General features: G+C 43.5%; 5 protein-coding genes across 6 annotated transcripts; 2 read left to right on the forward strand and 3 right to left on the reverse strand.

Moving 5' to 3' along the window:
• Positions 1–270: 270 nt before the first annotated feature.
• LOC128260516 (diphosphomevalonate decarboxylase) lies at positions 271–2,688 on the reverse strand. 2 transcript variants are annotated; one of them, XM_052993589.1, is made up of 4 exons: positions 2,533–2,688; positions 2,400–2,470; positions 1,636–1,753; positions 271–1,581 (listed from the first exon to the last, which is right to left on the reverse strand). In XM_052993589.1, exons 1-4 carry the CDS (start codon positions 2,582–2,584, stop codon positions 635–637), a joined length of 1,188 nt encoding a protein of 395 aa, XP_052849549.1. In that variant the 5' UTR covers positions 2,585–2,688; the 3' UTR covers positions 271–634. The 2 variants fall into 2 exon arrangements, with proteins under 2 accessions (XP_052849549.1, XP_052849550.1); XM_052993590.1 differs by lacking the exon at positions 2,400–2,470 and having other exon boundaries at positions 2,533–2,678.
• Positions 2,689–3,315: 627 nt separating this feature from the next.
• On the reverse strand, positions 3,316–5,717 carry LOC128260512 (T-complex protein 1 subunit zeta). The gene is made up of 2 exons (XM_052993586.1): positions 5,460–5,717; positions 3,316–5,066 (listed from the first exon to the last, which is right to left on the reverse strand). Exons 1-2 carry the CDS (start codon positions 5,594–5,596, stop codon positions 3,602–3,604), a joined length of 1,602 nt encoding a protein of 533 aa, XP_052849546.1. The 5' UTR covers positions 5,597–5,717; the 3' UTR covers positions 3,316–3,601.
• Positions 5,718–6,143: 426 nt separating this feature from the next.
• Positions 6,144–11,454, forward strand: LOC128260510 (zinc finger protein 667). The gene is made up of 3 exons (XM_052993583.1): positions 6,144–7,066; positions 7,672–8,028; positions 8,688–11,454. The coding sequence occupies exons 1-3, from the start codon at positions 6,335–6,337 to the stop codon at positions 9,876–9,878; spliced, it is 2,280 nt and encodes a 759-aa protein (XP_052849543.1). The 5' UTR covers positions 6,144–6,334; the 3' UTR covers positions 9,879–11,454.
• Positions 11,455–12,510: 1,056 nt separating this feature from the next.
• On the reverse strand, positions 12,511–14,248 carry LOC128260521 (uncharacterized). The gene has a single exon (XM_052993598.1). The coding sequence runs from the start codon at positions 14,039–14,041 to the stop codon at positions 13,463–13,465; it is 579 nt and encodes a 192-aa protein (XP_052849558.1). The 5' UTR covers positions 14,042–14,248; the 3' UTR covers positions 12,511–13,462.
• A 291-nt stretch (positions 14,249–14,539) lies between these two features.
• Positions 14,540–16,091, forward strand: LOC128260513 (required for meiotic nuclear division protein 1 homolog). The gene has a single exon (XM_052993587.1). It carries the CDS (start codon positions 14,718–14,720, stop codon positions 15,987–15,989), a length of 1,272 nt encoding a protein of 423 aa, XP_052849547.1. The 5' UTR covers positions 14,540–14,717; the 3' UTR covers positions 15,990–16,091.
• The last annotated feature ends 612 nt before the right edge of the window (positions 16,092–16,703 follow it).

Here is a 16,703-nt window from a genome sequence, read left to right on the forward strand (position 1 = left end):
AAACAAATGTCCTTCAAAGTTGCATTCAAACGATCACATTTTAAAAATCACAAATGAAAAATGGTTTGAAATGTTGTGGAAAAGCTAATTTTATTTAAAAACAATATACCTTTGTTTTAAAGTTGACGAAATATCTGAGCTGAATAATTTTTGACTTTCTACAACTAAACATGAGTACTGCAAATATACTTACCGATTGGCAAGCCAAATCACGAACTTGCAACAGCCCGCATGACAAACTTTTTTTTTTGATATTTAAAGACCTTAACGTAAGTTTCAAATTAAAATTTATTTTATCATTTTTTCTTCAACGGATTCTTATATAAATAACATAAATAATTTTATATATGAAAATGGTTGCGATGAGAGTGACAAAAAAAAAACCACAAAACATTTTAGAGTCTTTGAAGAATACGCTTTAAGGTTGAATTTTGGTTATTAAATCGCGCAATAAATGGTTTTCTGCTAAAAAATAGTCCCATAAATAATCCTCTTTGATATCTATAATTTAGCACCTGATATCATAATTAAATTTATTATTAATATGTGATTTCAAAATATTTGTTTAGCATTTTAAATAGATATTGAAGTTTCGGAATTGATTGTGTTCATGCACAGTGTTTTAAAATTACCCTTAGTGGTTCAATGGCAACCCATTAATCAGTAAACTATTATCATCGTTTAATTGTCTTGGTCCTTCACCGACTTTTGTGTGAATTATATATCTAAAAGCGTTTCTTGCACTAACATCTAATGAATCGATTTTAGTTTTCGCAGCATCCCCAATTTGATGAATATTGTCAACTTTTGGGACGGATAGACCTCGTAAGTACGTTGCACTGTCGACAGAATCACTTGGGAACACCCTTTGAACGGCATTGAACAGTTCGGGAATATTTTCCTCTAGTACGTATAGACAAGCATTTGGTCCAGCATCAAAAGTGTACGCTGCATGCAAACTTCCCATTATCTCGTTGTATTCGTGTACAAAAGATGCAATCTTATGGGACACATCGTTCATATACACGCATGGTGGATAAGTGTCCAGTGCGATGGCATGAAACTGATTTGAGTCCTTCATTGTGATCTCTGCAAATGTTTGAAAGTCGCGACTTTCAATTGCTTCCGTCAATTGCGCAATCCTCTCCGGAACGACTTTGTCCGCCCGGTGCCTGATTAGCTGCGACGTTTTCACAGCCTGTTGCATTCCCTTCGTCGAGGCAGTCTTTTTCCGTTCATCATTGACGACCAAAATGAGTACATGCATGTTGGGCCAGTGCTTTGACGACGCAATTGGTTTGGCCACCGAATCACTGCCATTGGTGAGCTCGCCACGGTGCCACTGGACAAATCCGCCATATAGGCTGCGACATGCCGATCCACTGCCCTGCCGGGCCACCGTGGTCAGCTCCTCATCCAGCGGGATGTCGTACAGACGGGCCAGCGAGTATACCAGGCAGGCATAGCCAGCTGCACTGGATGCCAGTCCAGCGGCGGTGGGAAAGTTGTTCACCGATGCTATGTGTACTTTCCACGATGGCGACACTTTCTGGGAGCCATTGTTCAGGGCCAGTCGGTGTACTAAAAGTATCACAAATGAGGGAATGTCGGTATTGTGTATTTGTGCACACTCACCTTCTTTTAAGCAGCGGGACAGACGTGAACCCTCCTCGAAGGGGACCTCCTCTCCATTTAACCACATTCGATTCCTTTCAAAGGTTTCCGAAGCGGCTACTGTGGTCTTGGCGCACAACTTGATAAAGTGCATAAAGAAATATATTTAAATACAGTGCATAAAAAATATATTTAAATACATTAACGCCTGCCAATGCACGTAAAATCTTATTAATTTGAATTGATTGATCCACTCAAGTTGTCTATAATTTTCGAAACACATATTTTTTATACAGAAATGCACAATACAAATGTTTTTAGATATTACTTGGAGAAACAAACAAAAAAGTTTTTGAACACCAATTTCAGACGATATATTAAAAAATATTATCATCTCGAAAAGTAAACAGAAAGTTGTTCAACAATTCAGCTTTAAACTTTAATTTAAAATTTGTAGACAATATTCTGAAGAACTTTTTAGTAGGTATTACAACAGATTAAGATTTTTTTTATTTATTTTACATCAAAAATGAAATCCAACAAATTGTTGTTGTTGGTTAAACAAACAGAAAAACTCAGCCAAAGAAAATGAGTGGAAAAGTGAAATTCTCAAAATAGAAAGTTTTTGAATAAAGTCTTGTTTTATTTACTTTCGCGTGTAAATTGGAACGGGCTTTAGTTTCAGGTTTATTAAAAGTACATGACATAACATTTTATATCATCAATATGCTAGTTCACAGAATTTAAGAGTTTCGAGCTGTTTACCCAACTTTTGCAATATTTACCTCATCAGTGCTAAGAGTCATACTAATAGAGTCATTAATGGGTAGTATTAGCTCTTCGTGACGCTTTCCCCCTATAACAAATTTAGATTTCTTGAGCTTAATAAATATAGCCTTTGCGGGATAAATTACTTACAATATTTTATTAGAGCGATATTCACAGGGGCCACACAAGTTACCGAAATCATCTTCAGAAAATGCACTTATTTACAAAAATCCACTCAGCCTTTAAGTTTCGGCGAAAGCGATAATTAGAGGTGGAGAAACCTCGATGCCAACATCGATGTTTTAAAAACATCGGTTATCGATGTTTGGCGGGGCAACATCGATGTTTCCAACACTACAAAGGGCTCTCTCTCTCTCTTACTCTCTCCTGTCTCATCAACGTTTTCCTAACAGAAATGTTAAATCATCTTTTTCATAACAGAAAGTTAAGCGACAAACTGTTGACTGCAACATTAATGTGACCGACAGTGGTCTGCTTAAATATACCATCCCATTTCAAAAATATACTTGGGGTATTCCCTTTCTTTTAAACTTGTAAATTTGTTTGTGAAGGCAGGTGGAATGGCGAGATGTGGAACACTTTTTTTTTTTTTTAATTTTAAACTGAAATATTTGAATAAACGAGTAATTAAAATGGAATTGGGTCCGAATTATCAGTCAAATATTGCATCATGAATTGTACCAAATTTCACCAGACTGTAAGTCTTTAAGATAATGTTTTTTTTTATATTAATAATATTTTGGGCCAAAAAAAAATGTAAAGCAAAACTTTTATTCTAGAATTCTTATTTTAAAATTTGCTAAAACAAGCTTAATTATTGTGGAAGTAATTCCAATAGCGAATTCAATGAAATAGAAATTTCCTATCCAAAATATGTAGCAAGTTTTGGGTAAATAATTTCAACAAAATACATTTTAATTAGTTTTCGATTTACGTTTTTATTTTTAAACCAATGGTTTGTAGTAAGTAATCATTAGTCGTAATAAAAATAGAGAAATACATTAGCGATAAGTATAGTGCTGCGTATGGTTTTAGATTTCTTTGTGAATACTTGCAGCCGCAACCGTTCCAAGTTCGTGTATTTTCAAGTTATGAAGGTATATATTTTAGTTGTGGTGTTGTTTTGGGAGACGCGGGTTGAAGAGCAGGCGGTGCATTAACTTGGTTAACGAGAATGAATCGGATGGAGGGGAAGGGACTAGCCCTTGAGGCTCGTCATGCCCGCACGCATCACCTCGTCGACGAGCAGCAGGTTGCTGGCGATGATCGAGCAGGAGTTGAGGATCTGCTTCTTCACGATGTAGTTGTCGTAGACGCCCAGATCTACGGGCTTCATGGGCTCGCCGGTGGCCAGGTCCAGGCCGACCAGTTCGGGGTTCAAGCGATCCTCCACCGTCAGCTTGACGATTGTGTCCTGGGCATCGTAGCCGCTGTTCACGGCCAGCGTCTTGGGGATGACCAGAAGGGCATCAGCGAAGGCCTGCACAGCCAGGCGGGACTTGCCCTTGATGGTGTCCTTGAAGGCCACCAGCTCGTTGTAGGCGCGCACCTCGAAGGCGCCAGCTCCGGGCACCAGGGCCTTATCGGCAATGGTGTTGTTGATGGCACGCAGACCGTCCCTAATGGCATCCTTGATCTGGGTGATCGTGTGCTTGTTGGGACCCTTGATCAGGATCGTGACCGACAGCGGGTTCTTGCAGTCCTCCACGAAGGTGTACTTGTTCTCGCCCAGCACATGCTCGAAGACCACGCCAGCGTAGCCCAAGTGCTCCTCCTGCAGATCGTCGAAGGAGTTCATGGCAGTGCCACCGCAGGCCAGCGCCAGACGCTCCATGTTACGCCGTTTGGCGCGACGCAGGGCCAGAATGCCCTCCTTGGCCAGAGCGTCCAGGGAGATGGGGTCGATGCCCTTCTGGTTGATCAGAACGAAGGTCTTGTCGGTGCCATCGCACACGGAGCGCTTCAGCTCGATCACCTTCTTCACACGCTGGTCGATGAACTCCCGCTCGGCGCGCACAAAGGCCTCACGCTCCTCGGCGGTCTTGTAGAAGAAGCCCGAGTTGACCTCGGCCTTCTCGTACTCCAACGAGACATTGGCCGTGAGGATGTAGGCGTTCTCCAGGCGCTTGGGCATGTCCGGATGGCGGGCACCGTGATCCATGACCAGGCCACGCACCAGGTGAGTATCGGTGTCGGTCTTGTGCTGCATCTCCATCAGCTCCACCATGTGGAGGTCGACGGGCTTGGTCTTGTCGGCACTGGCAATGGTCAGCACGGCATCGACGCAGACATCGGTCAGCAAATCGGCCAGGGCGGGATGCACCTTGGTCTTCAAACTGGTGTTGGCCACCTCGACGAGGCTCTTCTTGTTGATCTCCACGGGAACCTTGACCTTGTCGAGCACCTCCAAGGCCTTATCGCGGGCCTTCTCGAATCCCTCGGTCATGATGCGAGGATGCAGTCCCTCCGACAGATAGATGTCCGCCTGCTTTAGCAGCTCGCCAATCAGCATCACAGTGGTGGTGGTTCCATCGCCCGTGGAATCATCCTGGGCAGTGCTGGCCCTGGCAATCATGGAGGCAGTGGGGTGCTGGATCTGCATCTCGTGGAGCAGCACATTGCCGTCCTTGGTGATCTTGATGTCGCCGGCGCCGGAAACCAACCTGCGAAGTTTCTGGAATTAGTATGCTTTTTCACACAAGCGCGTGAGAGTCACGCCTTTTTCTATCTCACTTTCTGAATCGCACGGGGATGAATTTGCATTTTTAATTCAATTTCTCACTAAAACAAAGCCTGGCCAGACCACGATGATTTAAGGCAAAGGTTTAAAATGATTAAAAACACCTAATTTTATAGCTTTTTGGTTTCAAGTCGCAATCATTGCCTCTCTTTCTCTTGCGATGACGCATGCCGCTAGTTTCGCTCTAACCTCAAACTTGCGGTCGCCGCAGCTGTGGCCAAAATGTATGTTTTGGGCCATATAAACTCAAGTTTTGACTAAAACTGCTGTCACAACTTACAACAAAGGATATTAAAGGCAATGTCTGGTTACTTACATCTTCACTGTGCCCTTGGGGCCCAAATTGGTGCGCATCACATCCTGCAATCCCTTGGCGGCACTGATATTGATGGCCAGAGCCTGGGCGGCGCGGGCGAACTCGGCCTTGGGGTTCAGCAAGCTAATCGAAGCCATTGCGTCTCGCAATTAAACAAAGATTTCCTTTAGTTAGTGAATTAAATCAAGAAATCGGCACAAAACGAAACACGCTGTGAATCGAAGAAACCAATGGACAAGTGTGACCAGGCAAAAACAAGTAGAGACCAAAAACATCAAAAGCTCTTTCGATAGTATCGATAAAAGATTTCCCGGCCAATTGTTTTTGATGACATTCGTTACTATTCGGAATATTATAGGTTTGGAATATTTGGTAATATTGGCTTAGTATTTTTTTTAACAAGTTAATATAAATATTTTATAAAATAAAAACAACAAAATATATGGATATAGCATTCAAATAGCAATATACGTTTTATTTTTTGTTTTCCGTTCAGGGCTCTTTTTTCGTATCTTAAAACTTGTTCAAATTTTTGTTTTTAAGCAACTGAAGTTTTTATTAAAGGTTTTTTTGAATTCATAATTAGAACTGTCTAGCTATTCAAAATAAATCTAATAAATCATTTATCAAAATAGATAGCACAGTTTATCGATAGCTAAGCTAGAGCCAATGCCGATAAGCAAACGTTAAGCAACTGTGCGCCCAAACCCCATCTCTAGCACTAACACCAAAAAAACGGCAATTTTATTGGCAAAATCGTAGTAAAGTAAAATAAAGCAGGATATTCGAGTGCGCCAACCGCAGCGCAGCGTACTGAGAGCCCCAATTGAATCGCCAGCGCGCATCGGACAGGACGAGGACCCGCAGGCGGCGCGATGAGTGTCCTGGCGTATCCACGTACCAACGATGAGGAGATTTTCCGTCACTGCACCAAGGACTGCGGAGTGGTAACGGCCACGGAGGACTTCCAGTACTTCGCCCTGCGATGTATATTCTGCAGCGAGAAGTTCCTGTACTTCGACTCGTTCATCGGCCACATGCAGACGGTGCACCTGGGCGACCAGTCCGTGGCGAATCCCGCCTCCGCCTCGCGTTCGGGCTTCAATCTCGGCGAGCCGATGTCCCTGTCCAGTCGCAACGGCGACCTGCCCAACTTCCACGAGATCGAAGACTTAACGGACGCGGACACGGCGCTGCTGGAGCCCCAGATGGTCATCAAACAAGAGCTGCAGGACCTGCCCTGCAGCGAAGATGATATGGCCGGCGACGAGGATGACGACGACCATCGGCTGCCCGATTCCGATGCCGGCGATGATGAGGACGAGGCCATACTGCCCGAGAGCGATGTCCCGGTGGTCAGCTCCGCGCCACGGCCGCGCAAGAAGGTCACAAAGCAGCGCCAAATGGACATCTCCAGCGAGGCACTTATCGTCGGCGATGGCGACTCCTCGTTCGACGACTACGGCGATCCGGACAACAGCTACATGGACGATAATTCCGGGGAGTACATGGACTACACCGGCTTCGACGGCGCCAACCACAGTGGCCTCGGTCCCGAATCGGACTTCCTCAGTTACGATGAGATGGTGGAGGAGTCCTTGTTGGGAGTGAGTTATATTTGTATACCACATTACACTTTTATCCAATTGGGTAGTTTTAGTTGTTTGATTATATATAACGTTAGCTATGAGTTAAATAATTTTTAAAACAATCAAGTGGCTAGAGTACTTTATTTTGTTCGTATTTTCATCAATCCTGATAGTGCTGTATATTATTATTATCTTAACATTAGTAATCGTAATTTTATGGTAATTACTGTAGGATCAATCTATCTGTTTCAAAACTAATTAGAATATTAAATATTAACTTTCATTGAAAGAATTAAATGTATTTTAAAAACTATTTAAGCATACGATAGTTTTGCATATATTATTAAAGTGCTTTCACCCTTAATTCTCTCCAATTTACATATATACAACCAGTTGTATTTACAAATAAATTTTATAGTAATTAATGTTTGCTAGATTTATGAGTTTCATGACTAATAACAATTCTAAGATATATTCTTTTATTTTAAGTATTTTAAACATTACGTAGGCATTCGATACAGTTTTGCATATTCAATTACATGGCTTGCACCCTTAATACTCCCCAATTTACATGTATACACCCAGTTTTGTAATGATTGGCTTGCTATTTTCCCACCCTTCAGCGCGACCGGGAGGTGACGATGCACATCAAGGACCGCAAGATGATCCAGTTCCTCATCCACTCGTATCAGCGCAACCCCTTTCTGTGGGATCACGGCAACGCACAGTTCCGGGATCGCGTGAAGCGCGCCCGCTTCCTCGACTGGATCGTGCTGGAGTTCAAGAGTCGCTTCAACATCTCGCTGGCCAAGGACGCCATCACCCGCAAGTGGGACAACCTGCGGACGGTGTACAAGCGGGAGTGCAATCGCATGGCCCTGGAGAAGACCAACATCAGCACGCTGTGGTACTTCAAGGAGCTGCACTTCCTCAACGAGGTCTACAGCTACAACGACAAGATGTCCGATGCCGTGGTCAAGGTTAGTGGTTCTCTTTTATCGGATAGGTAACATATAACATAAGGATTGGGAGCCTAAAGCATTTCTAGAATTATGTTTATTTACCTACATAAAGAGTAGGTAAATTTCGCAATTGTTTAAAATTTGTCCTTGACATTATATAATATTTATCAGTCACAAGAGTCGCTAGAAACATGTCTGTATACATTTATGGCATAAGAAGTATATTCAAGATTTAATAAAATTCGGTTGACTTTTTTCCAAATACATAAAGGTCTTCCTCAATTGTTCGAAAATACTATTAAAAATACAATGTTACTTCATTTTTATTTAAAAACATAAGACTCGTCGTGTAATACGTTATGTTATTTATTTATTGGAAACAGTTTTCAGTTTGTTCTGTATTAGGTTTTTAATTTTATACATATTATGAAATCATTTTATGATGTTTTTAATTTAAAAATTCTATATCCAGAAGGACTTTCTGCTGAGTGCTAACCTTAATAGTTGAACAGACTTTGTTTTAACCTCATTTATAAATTTAAAAAGTCTTACAAAAGTCTTTATATACCTCAACTGCTAATCATAAATTCCTCACCAGAATTGTTTAGTAGATGTAGATGAAGGTTGGGGGTGGCAATGTCCGATGGATAATCAATAACTCTTCTTTTCCCCGGCAGGAAACCTCCTATCGCCGCCGCTTTTCGGCCATTTGGAATGACACGTCCACGTCCAAGCTGCTGAGCATGGTGAAGCGGTACCAGTGCTTCTACAACCGCTTCGATCCCGACTACCGCAGCAAGGAGCGGCGCGGCGAGGGACTCCACCAGATGGCCATTGAGCTGCAGCAGCTGATCGACGTGACCACCATTCAGATCTCGAAGCGCATCTCCCAGCTGCGGTTCGACTACTCCAAGCAGAAGATGGAGCGCCTCAATAGCGAGCGCCTGGGCAAGAAGTTCATTGCCAACTACATATACTACGACCAGATGCACTTTATGGACGACGACATACCGCCGTTCAAGTGCCCGCACTGTCCGGAGATTGTGCAAACACTCAGGGAACTGGACCTTCACATGCTCACCCACCAGCCCAGTTTGGGTGGCGGCTGCTACTGCAACATTTGCAGCATTCAGTTCCACAACGCCGAGGAGTTCGACAGCCACAAGCAATTGCATTTGCGCGGCGTGGCCGAGGTGAAGTTCAACTGCGAGCTGTGCACGGCCAGCTTCCGGGAGAAGGCCAACTATGATGAGCACCTGCGGCGCCACAACGAGGAGCTGTTCCTGCCCTCGCTGGCGCTGAATCACAGCATCATGGAGAGCGGCGTTGCGGAGGAGGAGGAGGCCAGAGCCGAGGGCGAGGAGTCCAGGGGTAGTGGCAGCCGGAAAAAAAGGGCTGGCCAAGCGTCCAAGTCACCCGAAGTCCTGGCCGATGATGAAGATCCAGTGAGCGGAGGAGGCAGCGACATTGCCAAGCCGTATGGCTGCGAGGTGTGCCGCCGCAGCTTCGCCACGCCGGGCCACCTGAATGCGCATCGAATTGTCCACCAGGATGAGCGGGAGCGGTGCTACAAATGCGACTATCCGCAGTGCAATAAATCGTTTGTGGCGCGCAACAGCCTGTTCGAGCACCTGAAGCAGCACTACAGCAACGAGGAGTTCAAGTGCGACATCTGCGGCAAGACGTTTAAGTCAACAAAGAATCTGCAGAACCACAAGCAGATCCACGACAAGGTGAAGCGCTACGTCTGCCAGATTTGCGGCTCGGCGTTCGCCCAGGCTGCCGGACTCTATCTGCACAAGCGTCGCCACAATCGACCCAACGGAGCCGTCGGCGCCGTCGGACGTTCGGGCCGTAGCAGTCTGTGAGATAGGGAGTGGGAGAGGGACAAGGACAAGGACAAGGACAAGGACAAGGATTGGTACAAGGCCAAACTCGAGGTCGGGGGCGGGGTCGTGGCCGCGGGCGTGGTCGCTATGTCAAATAGTTTTTAATGTAACTGAAACTGCAACTGCAACTGTAACTGTAACGTCTTTAATTTGCCAGCAATCCAGGCAGCTTAGTTAGCTTGTTTAATATTAGTTTAAGACTCACTAGATGATCAGCCCTATTCGCCGCTCGATTCGGTTGGAGTTTGAAGGTACTATAGTCACAGAACTAAAACTAAAGGGTTTTCAGTGAGCAAACTCAAGCACTTTACTAACAAATATTTTCAAAGCATAAAAAAGATAAGAGAAGAGAAGAGAAGGTGAAAACCTCTAGTGTTTCCTTACAACATTTTTAATTCAAACCTTTTATTGTGTCTGAATCGAAATCGCGAGCAGGGTATCTCTTGTATTATTTTGTCTAATATGTTAATTTGAGTTTAACTTTAATTTAGTTGTATTTTTTATGCATCCACATACCTGTAGTCGTACTTAAAAGCGAAAAGTATTTAACAACGCCCATGAATGCAACTTTAGGCTTAAGCAAACTGGCCAACATTTCCTTCCACTTTCCAATGATTCTTGAGTAAGTTCAAATATAGACAGAGAAAGAGATAGGAAAGTCCAGAGGAAAGAAAGAGAGCGGTTGATCTGATCGGTACTTATAACAATTAACAAATACTTAACAATTCTGTGCCAACTTTGAGTTATTCTCCTCAAACCCACAACACAAAGAACGTAGTTAACCATGTAAGAATTGCAAACATTCCTCCCCGTCCCCTTGAATCGATGTGAGCGAGCCGAAGCATTCCAGAACTAAGTATTTCATAAAGTATTTTATGTACTAACTATATATATTTATATGCAAAAATTACAAGTGCAGACAACCATTTGCCATTACACTGACGAACAGAATATAGAAATCCAAGCAACTCGAGCCGATAATTAACAGCAATAACTAAGTTACTAAGCATCTAACAAACAATTAAGTGTAAGCCACTAAAAGAGAAACGAACACACACACACACAAATGTAATGTGCAGTGCGTGACGAAGCTGTAGGGCAATTGCCACTGCCCTATGGCCCGGAACGCACTGTCCTCGAACGACTGAATCTGTAATACACTTCGAGGCGAGTTAGGTTCTCGAAAATCGCGCCGCTTCGTCCTGTAATCGTAACTATGTATAACCCTATTCGTAATCCCATCTGTAAATATATAACTCGAGCAGGCCGTCTAACTATTAACAGCAGACATTAGCCATCGCCATGGCAATATAGCATACGGAAACGAGAGCCCACTGTGTTGGGTGAAGCTTCATTTAGGCCTAAGTTCATTTAGCACAATTTCGCAGACCCCGATCTGCTGCTCACTCGTGCGAAATTAACAGAAATTAACCAAGAGAACGCTTATCAAGGCTTCTCGCCGATAGCGGATCGACTTGGATTTCTTTGCAGTGAGTCGAGCATTCAAACAAATTGTGAAATAGTTAACAGCAACGAGGAGACAAAAAACACAAAAGCCAGAGGAGATTAATAATCAGATGAATCGTAACAAAAGTGCGCTTCCAGGAGAATCAGACGGAAACAAACACAACCTACAAAAAAGCAAAGAGAAACTCATCCGATAAAAATGAAAGATTAATACAAAGTAGCAGCATAATGAGTATTTTTAGCCATAAGCAACGTCTTTGTAACATGTAAATTAACTGAGAGAAAAAAGAAACAAATCACAATTTTATTTATCCTAGTAATATCAAATGAGATTTTAGTACGATACAATATACACACACATATTCGAAGTATTCTCGAATAAATAGGTTTAAATAATATAAAAACTAAAAAAAAAAAAACAAACCCATTGAGTTTTATTTACCTATGTATCTAATATCTATTTATCCGTTTCTTTTCGCTCGAAAACGCTGTTCTTGAAGCCTTCTAGAAGTGTTACCACTTGAATTTGCCTCCAAACATAATCGATGACGTCCTATCATTATCTTTACCGTTGTTGTCGCACGTCTGGAAGCTATATACCCGTTTGGCTAGACGCTAGGGTTGGACGTTATACTATGAATCGCCGCGTTTGTTTGTTTATACCATTCAAATAATATATTTTTAATTGTGTTGACGTCACAAAAAACGCCATGTCATGCTTAGTTGGGAATTCCGATTTAATTGGAATTTTGTAAAAATATATTAAACAAATTTAAAACAAATTCCGTGTGAGGGATTTTATAGAAACATTTTTAAAGTTCTGAACCATGATACTACTGACCTTTAATGTTAAATTTTTTTTTATCTAGAATTAGAAAAAATTTAAATATAAAATAATATATTTAGATGTGTTGAAAATTCTAGATAAGCAATTTAAAGTCTTTTTAGAGATTTTATGCATTGCATAATGCTTTGTTATAAATAATTTATAAAATCAAGGATTATCTTATTTTCAAACAGTTTAGTTATATTTTTTAAATAGATTACATTTTTTCTAGTTTTCAAAGAAATAACAAATTTTTCACTAAGATTTACAAGAATTAAAATCACAATTTCAGTGTGATATGCGCACTTGGAATATATATATCCACCCATCGATGTTCAAGGCACGTGCCGTTGTTGTTAACCCATTCGATGGCATATTTTTCTGGGTTATTATCATCACAACACTGGTTGGCTTTAGGCCTTCAAGACGTAGAAGCGATCACTTGACAGGGGCGTGTTTGTTAAAATATGTATTATAGTCTGGCGCCATAACCAAACCTCCGCGGTTCATTTCACCATTGCGTTGTGGAAAGCCGGCAGCGTGCCAATTTTTATTTTGGCTGCGATAGTTAGCACCCCGCCTGTGTTTTGATCGATCCGATCAATTAGCAACCCGCGAAACAAGCCCCTCGACTTCTACTGGCTTCTAGGGCTCTCCAGATACGTCGAATTTTGGCTGGATGGGATTTCTAATTTCGGGTAAACACATTAATCAGCGTATAGTATATATAGCATGCGTATGGGTACACAGAAGGAAAAACAGCTCACTATCGAATCGAAAGACATAGGTAAAATGTTAAAACAAGAAGAATACAATATTTGTTTAGATAAGATATGATAATAGGCTGGGGATTACAAAACATAAACCCATCGCTAGTTACAAAATTTGTACAATGTTTAAGTGTCAGAATATTTCGATTCAAATTGAATGATATATTAAATATCAATGCTAATGTTTTCTTTCTGTGTACACCGATAAGATAGTATAGAGGAAACAGATTTGTGTTTTTAGCTTTCGAACTGGGCGTTCTTTTAATCACTTTTTAGCCGTTACTCACGGCCCGAAACAATCAACAATTACAGTACAAGTATTATATACAGCCGGCTGAAGTCGGACAGAATGAGGGATTCCGGAATTCCGGTTTGTAATCGGGTTTGTGTTTGGGTGCAATGTTGTGCCCCCCGTGCCGAGTGTGTCCAACTCGGACACGATTCGCAGGTTGACGGACGGCACCAGGTTCTCCTGTTCTGATGCCCCTTGACTTGAGTTCCTAAATCAGCTCGCCGTGCTCGTTCACCTTGATGACGCGGACGCGGGCATGTCGCTCCGCCAGCACCTGGTCGATATTCTTGCTGGTACTGATGCCGGAGCTGATGCTGCTGTCGCCGTCGCTGCCCGTGAAGAGTCCCAGGTTGTCCTTGATGAGGTGGTCGACGGCACAGCCGTCGCACTGCAGGATGACCACGCCGCTGTAGTAGGCCTCCTCGCTGATGGTCTTCGTGTTGCGGGTGTTGCACAGCTTGCAGCGGTACACCAGCTCCATGCGACGCTGCATGCGGCGGAAACGCTTCAGCGTCGTCGGCGACAGGGAGCCGTTCGACTGCCCGTTTCCGGAGGCATTGCGTCCCAGGTCAAAAGGCTTGACCGCGAACTGGCACGCATCGAGGATGGAGCGCGGTATGGAGAGTGGGGCGGGACGGGGCGCCTTCAGCTGCTGGTCGCCATCGTTGGACAGCGGCACGGCGTCCACAGCCTGCTGCTGCTGGGTGGCGTTGAGGATCGCGTTCTGTCCATTCTGGCGCAAATAGTTGAGCGTTCGCGATGTGAAGATGTTGCGCAATGCGTTCATGTTACTCCGCTTTCAGTCTGTTGCACAGCGGCGTTGCTTCCTTCCTTCTTTTCTCTTCGCACCCGATGCAGTGCGTCCTTAACTTGGCGCTGCACGTGCTGGATGTTTGGGTAGTTACTGGGTTTTGTTATCCCCAATTGGGGTACAAATGTCTCGAATGGGAGCAAGGAGAACAGCTGGTTTCTATCGTTATCGGAACAGTGCTGACGGTCGGCTGGAAAAAGTAGCTATTTACTGCCAAGACACAGTGCTGGCAATTCAACTGTTTTGTAGCCAGAGACAACGATTTTGTAAGTACCAAAAAAAGTTTTTTTTTTAACTTATTCGGATCTTACAACTGTCAATTTTGGAAGTATGGTTCTCATATTCCAAATGAGAAATAATTACTTCTATTTGAAAAATAAAAAACTATCCCAACTATAAAAAATACAAAATTAAAGATAAATAGCTAAAAAAAATTCCGTTCAAAGAATTTATAGAATAATTTGAAAATAGCTAACAGCTCGATAACATACTCATCACGGCTGGAGCCTATCGTTTCCGATAATCACAACAAAGGACAATCGAAACGCACCGTGCCGGCTATTATATAGCCACCATAAACGATACGTTACCAAACCGATTTTACAGAAATGGCCATCTAGTTGCTACTGGAGAATAAGTCAAAAGAAACGCCATGAACTTTGCTCGCCTGGGATTCGAGCAGTTGATGCTGCGTGGCCTCCGAATGCCGCGCCAGCAGCTCCAGACGCAATGGATGATGAACCGGCGGCGATGGCTGGCCAGTGAAGCCACCTCGACGTCTCCGGCGACGAATCCCGCCTCTCCTGCTGGTCCAGCACCGAAGAAACAATCGAATAGCCCGGTGAAACCTCTGCCGCTAGCCGAGGAGCGTCTGGAGTCCGTGCTGTCGCCTATTCGCACCAGGATCCTGCGCAAGAAGCGTCTGGCCATCGATGAACTGTCCGCCCTGGGCTTCCTCAACACCCGCGGCTACACAACCGCCGAGGAGTACAACCTGGAGGATCTGCAAATAGCGCTCCGCCAACAGAATCTGTACGAGACGAAGCGTTTCTTCTCCACGGACAACCTGGATGTGGAACAGAATGTGCTGTTTGTGGCCGCGAAGTATCCGACGGGCCAGCAGCCGCGCGAGATATTCTTTTTCCGTGAGGGCTCGGTGGTCTTTTGGAACTGCAGCGACATCGAGACGAATAATGTGCTGAGCTTCCTGCGCTCCTTTGAAAGGGAATCGTATGTGAGTGCCCTGGTGCATGGGGAGAGCGAGGTGATGCCGTACACCTATATTCCATCGACGGCGGTGGATGTGGAGGGCGATCTGGTCGCGGAGAGCAGCGATTTTAATGTCACGTCGCGGGCATTCTTCCAGAATGGCAAGTTCTTTGTCACCGCCGATACGGATAGCTTCCTGTACAAGTACACCTTCTCCAATGCAATGGCGCAGTCCATAAAGCTGGGCATTTGGGAGGCCACGCTGGATCGCTACATAGACTCCATAGAGCATCTCACCGAGGATTTGAAGCGCGGCCGCCGGCTAAGAATTTCGCGGGCGGCCATGCTGCGAAAAACCGGCGAACTCTTTGCCCTGCGCCATGTGATCAACCTGTCGTCGGACCTGCTGGATGCTCCCGATTTCTACTGGGATCGCGAGGAACTGGAGGCGCTGTACCTGCAGGTGTGCTCCTACTTCAGCATCTCGCGGCGCACCAAGGTGATGAACGAGAAGATCAACCATTGCGTGGAGCTGGCCGAACTGGTTTCGCACAACCTCAACGATGCCCATCACATCCGGCTGGAGTGGATGATCATAATCCTGATCATGGTGGAGGTGGGCTTCGAGATTCTGCATTTCGTCAGCGATCACAATGATCCGCATAAGCTGGAAGTGCTGCCCCTGGCGGCTCCTGCCGCCTCAATTCCTAAATAGAACGTAGACTTAGTCGAGAGTTTTTGTAATGTATTCGTATTTTGGCCAAAATATAGCATTGTTAGCGTTTGAGTCCAGAAAAAATGTCACAAACGATTTAAACCATTTGTGTTTTATGTGTGTGTCTTAATCTAAAGAACACTATCTTAATTATCTCAGAGAAGATAATCAATCACATAATAGAAATATGTTGTGTTATTGACATTTAATTTTAAAATGTTTTTGAAAAAATAACTTTTACAAAAATGTCCTTTTTGAATCGTAAAATAATAATGCCTGCGTACATGCTGATAAGCAACGAATCTATGTCAACGGTCCTCTGACCTATTCTATGCCAGCTATTCTCATTCGACTTTTTTTAAAATTATATTCGTATTTCTGCAATCGTATTAAACGAGACAGAAGTAAGGTCAGAAGAATATTGACTTCGCTGTTTTTTAGTTTTATAACCGATTTTATCATAAAGCTTCCTTAGGAACGATAGAAAAATGTATAGGAAAACCGGCATGCTAAAATTCTTTTCCTTTATTGTTTAAACGTATATATTAAAATAGAAAATTACTTTAACTAACTTTCAATCTTGAGTATACGAACCTTATTAAACGAGCAAATAACCAGTAACGGATTGCCATGTTTTAAATTTAAACTGATATTGTGCCCATTCTTGTACTGAACCAGTTCCGTCGAACCCAGGCCAGCTCTAATTTCGATGCC

This window comes from Drosophila gunungcola, assembly GCF_025200985.1.
Source record: "Drosophila gunungcola strain Sukarami chromosome X unlocalized genomic scaffold, Dgunungcola_SK_2 000032F, whole genome shotgun sequence".
Classification (NCBI taxonomy): Eukaryota; Metazoa; Arthropoda; class Insecta; order Diptera; family Drosophilidae; genus Drosophila; species Drosophila gunungcola.